The sequence below is a fragment of the Cebus imitator genome, unplaced genomic scaffold (genome assembly GCF_001604975.1).
Source record: "Cebus imitator isolate Cc_AM_T3 unplaced genomic scaffold, Cebus_imitator-1.0 Scaffold190, whole genome shotgun sequence".
Lineage (NCBI taxonomy): Eukaryota > Metazoa > Chordata > Mammalia > Primates > Cebidae > Cebus > Cebus imitator.
The window spans coordinates 1,595,120-1,608,405 of NW_016107505.1; the positions used below are offsets into that span (position 1 = coordinate 1,595,120).

The 13,286-nt window shown below is 36.7% G+C and overlaps 1 protein-coding gene across 8 annotated transcripts in view; it reads left to right on the plus strand.

Moving 5' to 3' along the window:
• The window catches only part of ZNF471 (zinc finger protein 471), a 43,470-nt gene extending 30,441 nt beyond the window's left edge, over nt 1–13,029 (plus strand). For 7 of the 8 annotated variants that reach the window (XM_037745029.1, XM_037745028.1, XM_037745027.1 and 4 more), the window contains 3 exons: nt 2,443–2,569; nt 4,410–4,505; nt 8,788–10,412. In XM_037745029.1, the coding sequence (XP_037600957.1) occupies nt 2,443–2,569; nt 4,410–4,505; nt 8,788–10,412 (1,848 nt within the window). Of the gene's footprint in view, nt 1–2,442; nt 2,570–4,409; nt 4,506–8,787 lie in introns of all 8 variants that reach the window. The other variant, XM_017546647.2, reaches the window with a different exon arrangement.
• The last annotated feature ends 257 nt before the right edge of the window (nt 13,030–13,286 follow it).

Genomic DNA, 13,286 nt, shown 5'->3' on the forward strand with positions numbered 1-13,286 from the left:
TTTTTTGAGACGGAGTTTTACTCTGTCGCCCAGGCTGGAGTGCAGTAGCAGGATTATGGCTCACTATAACCTGCTCTCCCAATTCAAGTGATTCTCATGCCTCAGCCACCTGAGTAGCTGGGATTATAGGCATGCACCACTGCATACAGCCCATTTGGGTTTTGCCATGTTGTCCTTGCCATGCTGTGTAGGCTAGTCTCAAGCTTCTGGCCTAAAGTGATTCACTGGCCTCAAGTGATCCACTGGCCTCGGCCTCCCAAAGTGCTGGGATTATAAGTGTGAGCCACTGCACCTGGCCAGGTTTTCTTAGGTTTTAGCTAATGCCCTTTTTCTGTTCCAGGATCATATCACGGAAACTACATTACATTTAGTAGTCATATTTCCTAAGACTCCTCTTAGCTGTGATAACCTTGTCGGCATTGAGGAATACTCAGATATTTTGTAGAATGTCTCAAATCTGGTGTTTTTTCATGATTAGACTAGGGTAATGTGTTTTGGGGAGGAAGACTGCAGAGAGGTAAAGTTCTTTTTTCATCACATCAAATCGGGAGTGCACTCTGTTTATTACTGTTTATTACTGTTGATGTTAATCAGTGTTAATTAACTTTGAGGTAGTGTTTGTCAGATTTCTCTATAATAAGGTTACTCTTTTTTCCCTCACTTTTCCATACTATACTGTTTGCAAGGGCAAATGTAAATCATTTAGAAATCTTCTGAATATTTGCCTATGTACCTCATTTATTTATTTAAGTCATTTATTTGGTCTTAGTTAATTTAGTCTTAATTCTCCTGGAAATTTTATAAATTTTCTGATACCTTGTAATAAATGCTTTTTTTCTTAAAAAGAAAATAGAATTACAAGATTACAAGCTCTTCAGATGTTATCCATTGAGATTTGCTTCATTCATCATAGCATTATCAGTTAAAAAATTACTAGATATACATGTATGCATATATATAAAGTTATTCTATAGATATTGGTAAGTCTAGTAGTATATATACCAAATTATTAACCATGAGTACCAGAATCAAAAGCAATCAATTTTTTTTTCCTGTGGGAACAGCCAAGGCTCCTATTTCCTTAATAATCACCAAAATTATCCTAAATATTGGAAAGATTGTGAGCACCTTTTGCTTGCATTGAGGAATTCATCTCATTTAATTTTATAAGAATATGTAAAATGATGGTTCTTAGTTCTCAACTCACTAGGTGAAAACTAGAATTTAGGAAAACCATGAGTTCACAGAGAAGCTTAAACAATTGTGTAATTCTTTTATATGTAATAATAGTAAACATTTTTCTAAAGGTGCGTATATCTTCTAAAGTCGCATGCATTGAATATCTGTTTAAAATTTGCTTTTAAACGCTAATCTTTAGAACAAAGACAGGATGCAGAGATTTCTGTTTAAAAGCAAATTAAAATATTGTGCTCATAACCTTGTCTTTATTTAGTTATATTTTTGATAACTTTACAAATCAGGCACTGAGATTAAGAAGATATTCATTTTCAATGGAAATAAATCTGAAGGTGAAAAATGCCCACGATAACTTTTAAAATTTCTTACAACCTACTGGTTATTATAATTGGTCATTAATTTTAATCTAAGAACATTTAAAAGTTATAACTTCAATTTCATTTTGTTCTGCAACTGTGAGTACAACCAACCATGGGTGGAAAACACAGTATTCACTGATACATACATAAGAAAAGTGCATTCTAAATGTGTTTTTATTGTTTTGTGGGGAAAAAATCAGCTACATGAGTTTAATACCTTTCCCCTATCCCTGCCAATAAAACGTGGATTTCATGGAGTATCATTTGAAAAATATCAATTTAGATATTCTTCTTAAGCTTTTTTTTTTTTTTTTTTTTTTTTTGAGACGGAGCCTTGCTCTGTCGCCCAGGCTGGAGTGCAATGGCATGATCTCTGCTCACTGCAACTTCTGCCTCCTGGGTTCAAGCAATTCTTCTGCCTGAGCCTCCTGAGTAGTTGGGATTATAGGCATGCGCCACCATGCCCAGATAATTTTTTGTATTTTTAGTAAAGATGGGGTTTTACCATGTTGGCTAGGCTGGTCTGGAACTCCTGACCTCATGATCTGCCCACCTTGGCTTCCCAAAGTACTAAGATTACAGGTGTGAGCCACCACGCCCAGCCCTTTTTATGCTCTTAAAGATTCAATGCAGGTATGTGTTCTTCCCTGAAGCCCTATTCACTGCCAAGTAGTTATGCACCCATATTTCCCTATGTTCAGAATGGATTAGCACCATTGTACCCAATGCAGTTAAATACTTCAATAAGTACTATTTTCGATTGGATCTTCATATTTGTGTTTTGTCTCTTCTATGAGTTATTTATCACATAAAGTAGAGTTGGATCAACTCAGAGCTATTGTTGGACATGAGCATTAGTTGATTAAGAATATATTTGTTACTTCAGGACTTGGTGACATTCAAGGATGTGGCGATAGATTTTTCCCAGGAAGAGTGGCAATGGATGAACCCTGCTCAGAAGCGATTATACAGGAGTATGATGTTGGAGAACTATCAGAGCCTGGTATCACTTGGTGAGGATCTTTTCCCTCCTTCATAGTCTACCTTTAAGGAACTTTTATGTTTTTATGTATTATTAAATTTGCTTTTATTATATGTAGGTCAGAATGGAATATAGGAATGAAATCTGAGAAACAGAGGATATAGAAGGGATTGAAGAAAACTGGAGAATTAGAGTTAGTGAATTTTGTGACTATCAGATATTCCATGCATACACCCTTAAGGCAATTGGAAACATAGGACACATTATGAATCTCACCAGTGTCCTGGGTTTCCTTGGTGTCTCTCTCCTGAAGAATTATTATCATCACTAGATAATAACAGCGTTCACAAAGAATATAGCTAGATTACTACAAGTTCAGAATATCACTTTTAAAATCTGTGTCTTTGTATTAACTTGTGAAAAGTAAACCAGGAAGACACAAACTGTGAAAATGGCTTCAGATCATTAGGGAAATTTATATGGACCTGTCTTCTAAGCACTGGGGCTACCTCATTGGCTAGATTAGCTTTTTGTTCTCTAGAAGCCCTTTTCTTTTGATTATGCTTGTGGTTTATTGAGCTTCTTGAAACTAAATTTATATCTTAAGCCAAATTGTTAGCCATTATTTCTTCAAAGTTTTTCTGTTCTTTTCTGTTTTGGGACTTCAGTTATACACATGCTAGATTGTTTGATATTGTGCCCTAGGTAACTGAGGATTGTTTTACTTTTTAAAATCTTTGTTCTCTTTTTCTCAGATGGGATAATTTCTCCCCCCCTTTTTTTTTTTTTTTTTTTTTTTTTTTTTTTTTTTTTTTTTTTTTTTTTTTTTCCCCCTTTTTTTTTTTTTTTTTTTTTGAGAAAGAGTCATTCTGTCACACAGGCTGGAGTGCAGTGACATAATCTTGACTCACCACCTCCCAGGTCCAAGCAATTCTCTTGCCTTAGCCTCCCAGGTAGCTGTGATTACAGGTGCTCACCACCACACCCAGCTAATTTTTGTATTTTTAGTAGAGATGGGGTTTCACGATGTTGCCCAGGTTGGTCTCAAACTCCTGACCTCAGGTGATCCACCCACCTCAGCCTCCCAGAGTACTGGGATTACAGGTGTGAGCCACCATGCCCAGCTCAGTTTCGATAATGCTGTTGATTTATAGTCAAATTCCTTGACTCTATCTTTATCTTCAGTGTTTAGTTAGGTACCTCTAGTGAATTTTTAAGTTTCAGTTCTTATATTTTTTAAATTATAGAATATTTATTTGGTTCTTCTTATAGTTTTTCTTCTGAGATTTCCTGTGTGTACATTTATTAGAAGTATATTTGCCTTCATATTATTATTTATATAATAACATCTGTTTTAAAATCATGTGCCAATTCCAACGTCTTTGTTATTGCAGTGTGAGTGTCCCATTGCTTGCTTTTTCTAATGGGCATGATTCACTTTTTCCTTTTCTTATGTCAAGTAATTTTGATTTTTATTATGGATGCTATAAATAAAACATTGTAGAGCCTCTGGATTCTGTAATATTCCCCTGAAGAGTATTGATTTTTTTTTTAAAGCAGGCAAGTTACTCAGAACTTCAAACTCTGTTTTCTAGGGACCTTTTAAAATACTTCATTTACTACTGGGTGATAATATTCAGAAAATGTCGGGCTAAATTTCTGCCCTCAAGCCCCTAATAAAATAGTTCATAGAGTTAACTGTTAGTGATATCATTAGGCTATTCCAGAATTTTGTGTAGTCTGTCCTTCAAATGTGCTTTATCTCTTCTCTAGTATTCCTGCTGTATCATTCTAGCAGAATTACGGTACTGGTTTCTAGTTCTGAAATAACCCAAAACATGGCTAATTTTCATATCTTTTTTTATATGCAGGTCTTTGTGTTTCTAAGCCGTATGTAATCTCCTTATTGGAACAAGGGAGAGAGCCTTGGGAGATGACAAGTGAGATGACAAGAAGCCCATTCTCAGGTGAGTGTGGAAGAACCAGAGAGGGGAATCTTTTTGACATAATAGCTCAGCCATTTTTAGAGGTGATACCTTCTCACTTATGCATCTCAGAAACTCTTCATAAGCCTTACAGGCCTGGGAAGAAAACTGAAACTTTAATGCTTAACGTGGGCCCCGCAAATATCTTATCTTCTACTTGTCTGTCTTCTTTACAATAACTAAGATTCTCTAGAGATTAGAGAATCTTAAATCTGTAAGATTTTTATTTTGCGAAAGTCTTTATTCAGCTCCTTACCATCCTCTCTTTCGCTTTGCCATGCAAACTTACATAACGTTCTGTATTTCTTCAATCTTTCTTAATTCTTGAATTAGGGGCTGCTTACAAATTATAATGTACCCTGCTACTCTTTCATTCCTTTCCTGTAGCAGATAGGAAAGATCTAAATCCTGTTAACCTCTTCCTGATCAGCGCCTTCTTTTATAACCTCATTCTTTATTCCTTTTTAGCTTTTTCATCATACTTTAGTCCAGAGTTTGCTAAATTATGTGAATTACCCAGAGTATGCTTCAAGTGAGTTGCAGGTATACCAAGCTACTAAGTTTCTCAAGAGCCTTGGGAAACTAGATGGGTCCGGAGGTAACTCCAAATCTGCTTGCATCTGGGTCACAGGCAGTATCATTCTTTTGCCTGCTCCACCTGTGTTTTACAAACGTCAATTTGAATGAGTGTTCATCTAGCCCATGAGTCAACTTTTCTGGACTCACCAAGCTTTTTACTAGCACAGGCGTTTGCATTACCTGTTTCCTCTACCCAGAATATTTCTCTCTTGAGTCTGTCTGTCCTGAATATCAAGTCAGAGCTAAAAAATCATCTCAACAGAGGCCTTCCCTAACCACCTTATGTAATGAACATTCCCCCATCCCAACCCAATAACTTTTCACCAAACCACTGTTTCTTTTCTTCCTAACATTCAGAAAAGCCTAAAATTAACTAGTTTATTGTTTGATGCTTATATTCTGACTCTCTCACTGAAATGGAAGTTTCAAAAGACATTTTGGATAAAATATTTTATGCCTATATAAAATTCTTGTTTTCCTTCTGTAACAGTGTTTGGGCTTTACATTTTGGATAATTTGGATTCTCAGCTTTTTGTGTCCTCCAAATACAGGAGTCCACCTAGTCAAGCCTTTGCCTTCTGCAATTTGTTACCCACAGTACACTACTGTCCAAAAATGTTAAATGGAAAATTCTAGAAATATACAATTTACATGTTTTAAATTGTGCACCATTCTTAGTTTCATGGTGAAGTCTTGCACCTTTCTGTTCTGTCCTGCCCAGTTCATGAGTCATTCCTTTATGTAGTACATCCATGCTGTATGCCGTGCCTGCCTGTTAGCCTCTTAATCTCATCTAGCTTTCCAGATCTGTTGCTTGTAGTGAATATAGGATTCAGTATTATGCCAGGTTTCTGGCATCCACTGGGGCCTTGAACTATATCCACTGTGGATAACAAGGAATGACTATATCCACACATCAGAAGAGAAATAAACCCTGCTTGGATGCACTGTATACTTCATTGTTATATGAAGATGGCATCTTCCTTAAATAGAGAAACAGAAAGGAACTTTCCTGATAATTGGCCCTGTAGAGAATAAGTGGAAGAGGGAAAAAGGAACAAGTTATAAGTCTGGTAGGATACTGAGTCAATGGGTAGATATAAGTATTATTGTATGTAAAGATATCTCAGTGTCTGTTAAAAAAAAAGGCCAGAAAATTAGGAACAACCATGGCCCTCTGTAGGAAATTGGAGTTGAAGATAATCTTCATGTGACAAAAAAGTAAAATGTGAGAAAGTGGTAGGTGATGGACTCAGCTTTCTGTGTCTTTGTCTAGTATTGTTCTCTTCAGTCTGTCTGTGTAGGAAAAATTATAGGTGATTAGTTCATTAATGTTACATTATCTCAATTATTGAAGCATGGGTGCCCTGGTCTCAATGTTTGTGTGCCCATGAAATTCATGTTGAAATCATCTTCTCTAGAGTGATGATGGTAGGTGGGGACCTTGGGAGGTGATTAGGTCATGAGGGCTCATGAATGGGATTATTATCTTTATAAAAGGCCTGAAGGAGCTTCCTTGCCCCTTCCACTTTGTGAGAAAACAGCAAGAAGGCACCATCTGAGAAAGCCAGCCCCTGCCACATCTGCCTGGGCCTTGGTCTTAGACTTCCCAGTCTATATATCTGTGAGAAATAAATTAGCCATGCCCGACTAATTTTTCTATAAGTATATTAGTCTATTTAGTTATAAGTGTGTTGTTTATAAGTGTATTAGTCTGTTCTCATGCTGCTAATAAAAACATACTTGAGACTGGGTACTTTATAAAGGAAAGAGGTTTAATTGACTTACAGTTCCACATGGCTAGGGAGGCCTCACAGTCATGGCAGAAAGTGAAGGAGGAGCAAAGTCACATCTTACTCAAGCTCCCAAAGTGCTGGGATTATATGCATGAGCCACCTTTCCCTCTGGTTTTCTTGCAGTATCACCTCTTCAATACAAATTTCTTTACATTTTACTGATGACTTTTTATATATGCCCAGAGTTCTCCTATCTATGGTAAATGATGTAGCAATAATTTTTTTTTGAGATGGAGTTTTATTCTTGTCACCCAGGCTGGAGTGCAATGGTGCAGTCTTGGCCCACTGCAACCTCTGCCTGCTGGGTTCAAGCGATTCTCCTGCTTTAGCCTCCCAGGTAGCTGGAATTACAAGCAGGTGCAACCAGGCTCAGCTAATTTTGTATTTTCAGTAGAGACAGGGTTTCACCACATTAGCCAGGTTGGTCTTGAACTCCTGACCTCAGGTGATCCACTTGCCTTGGCCTCCCAAAGTGCTGGGATTACAGGCGTGAGCCACTGCGCCCGGCTGATGTAGCCATAATTTTAAAACCACATTTATTCCTTCTCTAAACCTATATTCTAGGTCAGGAAATAAGAAAGTTATTACTTATGTGGTAGTAAATAAGAATGAGACTAAAAGTACTGATGTCAACCTATATATTACTATGAAATTCATTTCTTCAAAAGGGGAAATGGTAAAACCCTGTTAAGAAGTGGCTTAAGACACTGGGTGCAGTGGTTCATACCTGTAATCTTAGCTACTCAAGAGAAAGTGGGAAGATTGCTTAAGCCCAGGAGTTAGTGAACTATGATTGTCCCACTGCATTCTAGCCTGGACAACTGAATGAAACTCTTTTTTAAAAAAATAAAATATAAAAAGATGGTCTAAGAAGTGATAATTATATAGGCTGTTGAAAGTAAGATGAACAGAAAAATCTCTTAATATGCAGGTTAAAGTTCAGGAAATCTGAGAATTGAAGAGTTCACTGTATTGAAACATGTAGATGGTTTCATGGGAACACCATTTTCTGATTATGAAAAGATAACTGTAGGATTTCACCTAAATCCTAAGATAATCACAAACCTTAGGGTTTGTGGTTACTGGAGATCTCTAGAAACTTTTGAGCAGCAGTAGTGATACAATATTGGTATTTCAACAAAAGTAACATAATTGTGTATGAAAACCAATTACAAGTGGAAGAGAGTAGATGAAGAAAGCTTAATTTATACTCTGTTAGGTTAATACAGGCATGTAATATTACCATTGCAGACTGTTTCTCTAGGATTTCATCCTACGTTGAGTTTTAGTTTAGTTTTGTTTTTTTGAGACAAGGTCTTGCTCTGTTGCCCAGGCTGGAGTGTAGTAGGGCTATCATGGCTCACTGCACTCTCAACCTCCTAGGCTCAAGTGATCCTTTGACCTCAGCTGCCTGAGTAGCTGGGACTACAGGCATGCACCACCGTGCTTGACTAATTTTTGTGTTTTTTGCAGAGATAGGGTTTTGCCATGTTGCCCAGGCTGGTCTTGAACTCCTGGGATCAAGCAATCCATTCCCCTTGGCCTCCCAAAATGCTGGATTATAGGCATGAACCCCTACACCTGGCCCATTTAGTTTTCTTAATCACCTTTTCCATGTTCTGTATTTCTTAGAGTCTCCCTGCTTATTTTCCAGTTGACATGTCTGTACGTCACAGGTTTTGTGAGATGTATTAAATATTTTAAAATTACCTTTTTCACAATGTCTCCTTTGTTGTAGCCCATGATAAAGGGAACATTCACTTTTTAATATACATCTTTCAGATTGGGAATCTATATATGAGACACAGGAATTGCCTCTGAAGCAGTTCATTTATGATGTTGTGGCCCATGATAAAGGGAACATTCACTTTTTAATATACATCTTTCAGATTGGGAATCTATATATGAGACACAGGAATTACCTCTGAAGCAGTTCATTTATGATGATGCATGCATGGAGGGAATTACAAGCTATGGACTTGAGTGTTCCACTTTTGAAGAAAATTGGAAGTGGGAAGATCTTTTTGAGAAGCAGATGGGAAGTCAAGAGATGTTTAGCCAGCAAGAAACAATCACTCATAAAGAAACCCACACTAAGGAAACAGAATTTAAATATACTAAATTTGGGAAATGTATCCATCTGGAAAACATAGAAGAGAATATTTATAATCGTACCTCAGATAAAAAATGCTTCTCCAAAAATTCTATGGTAATAAAACATAAGAAAATCTGTGCAGGAAAGAAGCTTTTTAAATGTAATCAATGTGACAAAACCTTCACCCATAGCTCATCCCTTACTGTTCATTATAGAATTCATACTGGTGAAAAACCATATGAATGTGAGGAATGTGGGAAAGCCTTCAAGCAGAGGCAACACCTTGCTCAACATTACAGAACACATACTGGAGAGAAACTCTTTGAATGTAAAGAATGTAGGAAAGCCTTCAAACAGAGCGAACACCTTATCCAACATCAAAGAATTCATACTGGAGAAAAACCATATAAATGTAAGGAATGTAGAAAAGCTTTCAGACAGCCTGCACACCTTGCTCAGCATCAGAGAATTCATACTGGAGAGAAACCCTATGAATGTAAAGAATGCGGCAAAGCCTTTAGTGATGGCTCATCTTTTGCTCGACATCAGAGATGTCACACTGGCAAAAGACCCTATGAATGTATTGAGTGTGGGAAGGCTTTTAGGTATAACACATCTTTTATTCGTCACTGGAGGAGTTGTCATACTGGAGAGAAGCCTTTTAATTGCATTGATTGTGGGAAAGCCTTCAGTGTTCACATAGGACTTATTCTACATAGGAGAATTCATACAGGAGAGAAACCTTACAAATGTGATGTGTGTGGAAAAACCTTCAGCTCTGGTTCATCCCGTACTGTACATCAGAGAATTCATACAGGAGAGAAACCTTATGAATGTGATACTTGTGGGAAAGACTTTAGTCATCATGCATCACTCACTCAGCATCAAAGAGTACATTCTGGAGAGAAACCTTATGAATGCAAGGAATGTGGGAAAGCCTTTAGGCAGAATGTACACCTTGTTAGTCATTTGAGAATTCATACTGGTGAAAAACCCTATGAATGTAAAGAATGTGGAAAAGCTTTTAGAATCAGTTCACAGCTGGCCACTCATCAGCGAATTCATACTGGAGAGAAGCCTTATGAATGTATTGAATGTGGAAATGCTTTCAAACAGAGATCACACCTTGCCCAACATCAGAAGACTCATACAGGAGAGAAACCTTATGAATGTAATGAATGCGGGAAAGCCTTCAGCCAAACTTCCAATCTTACTCAACATCAAAGAATTCATACAGGAGAGAAACCCTATAAATGTACTGAATGTGGAAAGGCTTTTAGTGATAGCTCATCCTGTGCTCAACATCAAAGACTTCACACTGGCCAAAGGCCCTATCAGTGTTTTGAATGTGGGAAGGCATTCAGAAGAAAGTTATCCTTAATGTATCATCAAAGAGGTCATACTGGAAAAGAACCTTAAAAATGTAGTGCATGTGGCCAAGCCTTTAGTTATCATCAGTCCCTTACTGTTCATCAGAGAAATCCCACTGATTAAAAAACATATAAATGTAAGAAATGAAGAAAAACCCTCAGCCAGACTGAACACTTTACATGGAAGAATTCATACTACAGAGAGGTCTTAAAAATGTTAAGAATGTGCAAACGTCTTCAGACAAAATGCACACCTTGCTCATCATTGTGTTCATTTCAGGCATCCAGCTGTTCCTCACCCGCTACGTCACTGGATCCTGCCAACATACCTGCTAAATATTTTTGGAATTCATCCACTCTTTTGGTTCCCTAGTCTGAAACAGTCATTTCATCTGGACTGTTTCAATCATCATACAACCTTTTGTCTTCCCTGGGCCACACTGGAAGAAGAAAAATTGTCTTGTGCCACACATACAATACACTAACATTAACAATAGTTAACAAGCTAAGAAAAAAAAAAAGTCTGTGTGTAATTTTAGTGATACACCAACACAGATAAGCAAAGAAGTCATTGAATACAAGAGGTTGGACACCCATGAATTCTAAAACTTCTGTATCCTCTTTTATCCCTTTTGTATTAATATTATAGCCACAGTGATCTTTCAAAAATGCAAATTAAATTATTCGCTTAAAACTCATTAAAATATTTGATGCATAATAAAGTTCTTAGCAAAATTACCAACTCATACTAAGTGCTTGGTAAATGTTAGGTAAGTATTCTTCAGAGTTGATGTAAATTATTTTTAAACAGTGTACTCTTGAAAGCAGTATGGCAATTGTAAAAATTTTGGAACCAAAACAGTATCTTTTTTTTTAAACTAAAAAAAAGTTTTTAGATAGGGTCTTCCTGTATTTCCCAGGCTGGTCTCAAACTCTTGTGCTCAAGCGATCCTCCCACCTCATTCCCAAGTAGCTGGGATTACAGGCAACCAGCCTGACTTAAAAAACAGTATCTTAAGGTAGACAGTGATTAGCACATGTAGTATGCTTACCATTTAATATTATAATAAAACATCACAGTGACACTCTCATGATTAAGGCTGTGTTCCATTGTTGGTGAGGAAACTAATTATGACCGAATACATACAACATGTTTTAATAAGTGGCTGTATAGCTCTGGATAAAATGAACAAAAGAATTAGAATTTCTGGGGAGGATATATGCAAGACTATATTTAGTCAAGTCAAAAAAAGTCACTAATGTTTAAATGAAGAAAGAGAAATTAATATAGTCTCATTTCAACATGTGGGTTCACAGATTTATTCTAGCATTCTGAGGATCCATTAGTAAGGTTGTTCTGGAGTTTATTAAAACACACACACACACACACACACGCACACACACTTAAAATCTCCCACTTCTTTGATGAGGTTAAGTCAACTGTGATATCAAACCAAGGGGAATAAATGAAATTATAGGTGAATTTACTTAGTTTTATACAAAAGGAAATTGTTAGCCTCTGCTGATGGAGAACAGAGGCTCTGAATAAATGGAGATCCATAACATGATCCTAGATGGATGTTTCAGTATTGTAATCCTGTAGGTTACTTTTACACTGACAATTCTGAAATTCATGTTGAGTGTTATATTAGGCAGGTATCACAAGGAAGGTTGTATCCCATGAGTTTTTTATATTGCAAAAGTGTTTTCGATGTATCATTGGGGGAGATTAAGTGTCTTTGACAGTTATCCAACTGGAGATAAAGTCAGCATCACATTTCACTCCTTACAGAGAAGTTTATTCTGTACTGATTACAGACATGAGAGGAAATATTGTTAAGATGGTAGAGGAGAATGTAGAGTATTTCTGTGCCTTTAGGTCCAGGAAGTCTTTGGTAAGCAGGACATGGTCCAGAAGCCATGAAGAATGACAGGACTATGTAGAAGATTTAAACCTTTTTCATGATATAAGACACTGTATGCAAAGTTAAAAGCCATATGACAGGCTGAGAGATATCCTAAACATACATTTAAAAGGATATATCCCTTGCAAAAGGGCTGTGGGAAAGCAGCAAGGATAAGGTACACAGTCTTGCGTAGCATGTCAACAAAAAATCCTTGGATGAAGAAATTAAAATAGTTAAATAGAGGAAGTTCTTAACCTCACTAATAATCAGATAAATGCAGATTGTAAAAGTCCTCATCGCCACCAACACAAACCACCAGAAATTCTGTGTGAATGTAAAGTTTGGATAATATCCAGTACTGTTGCAGATGTGAGAAACCATATTTTCATATATTGAGGGTAAATTAGAGGAAAGCCATTTTAGAGGGCAATGTGGTGTTACCTGTCAGCATTTTGAATATAAGTACCCTTTGCTACGATTCTACACCTAGTAATTTATGTTCTCGAAAGCACAAGTGCAGAAATATAGATGCATAAGCACATGTGTTATAGAATTGAGAGAAATTTGGAAAAACAAAATATTTAGAACTAGTAAAGTTATGGGTTACAGAAAATCAATTCAGTAGATCAGTATGTAGTTACGGAAAATGAGATGGATCTCTATGTACTCAAAGATGTCCTGCAGCTTATGAACTGAAATATAATTTTATAATCAACACAGTGATATCATTATGAAGTACATAAATTTTAGAAAGCTTAATGTGTTTATAGTATCAGTTATTTGTTGTTTTTATTTACAATACAAATAGAAACCATGGACACACAAATACAGGAACTCCTTCCCTGTTGTTTTGTTTTTCTTATGGGAGGTGGGGTGAGCTGCTGTCATGTTATTCCATGAGCTTTTTTGTTGTTGCTGGTTGTACATAGTTTACTCAAATTAAATTAGATATTCCTTGAGACTATGGGGGAAGTTGAATATCAGTTATCTTTTGGTCAAGACTTAAAGATGGTGTA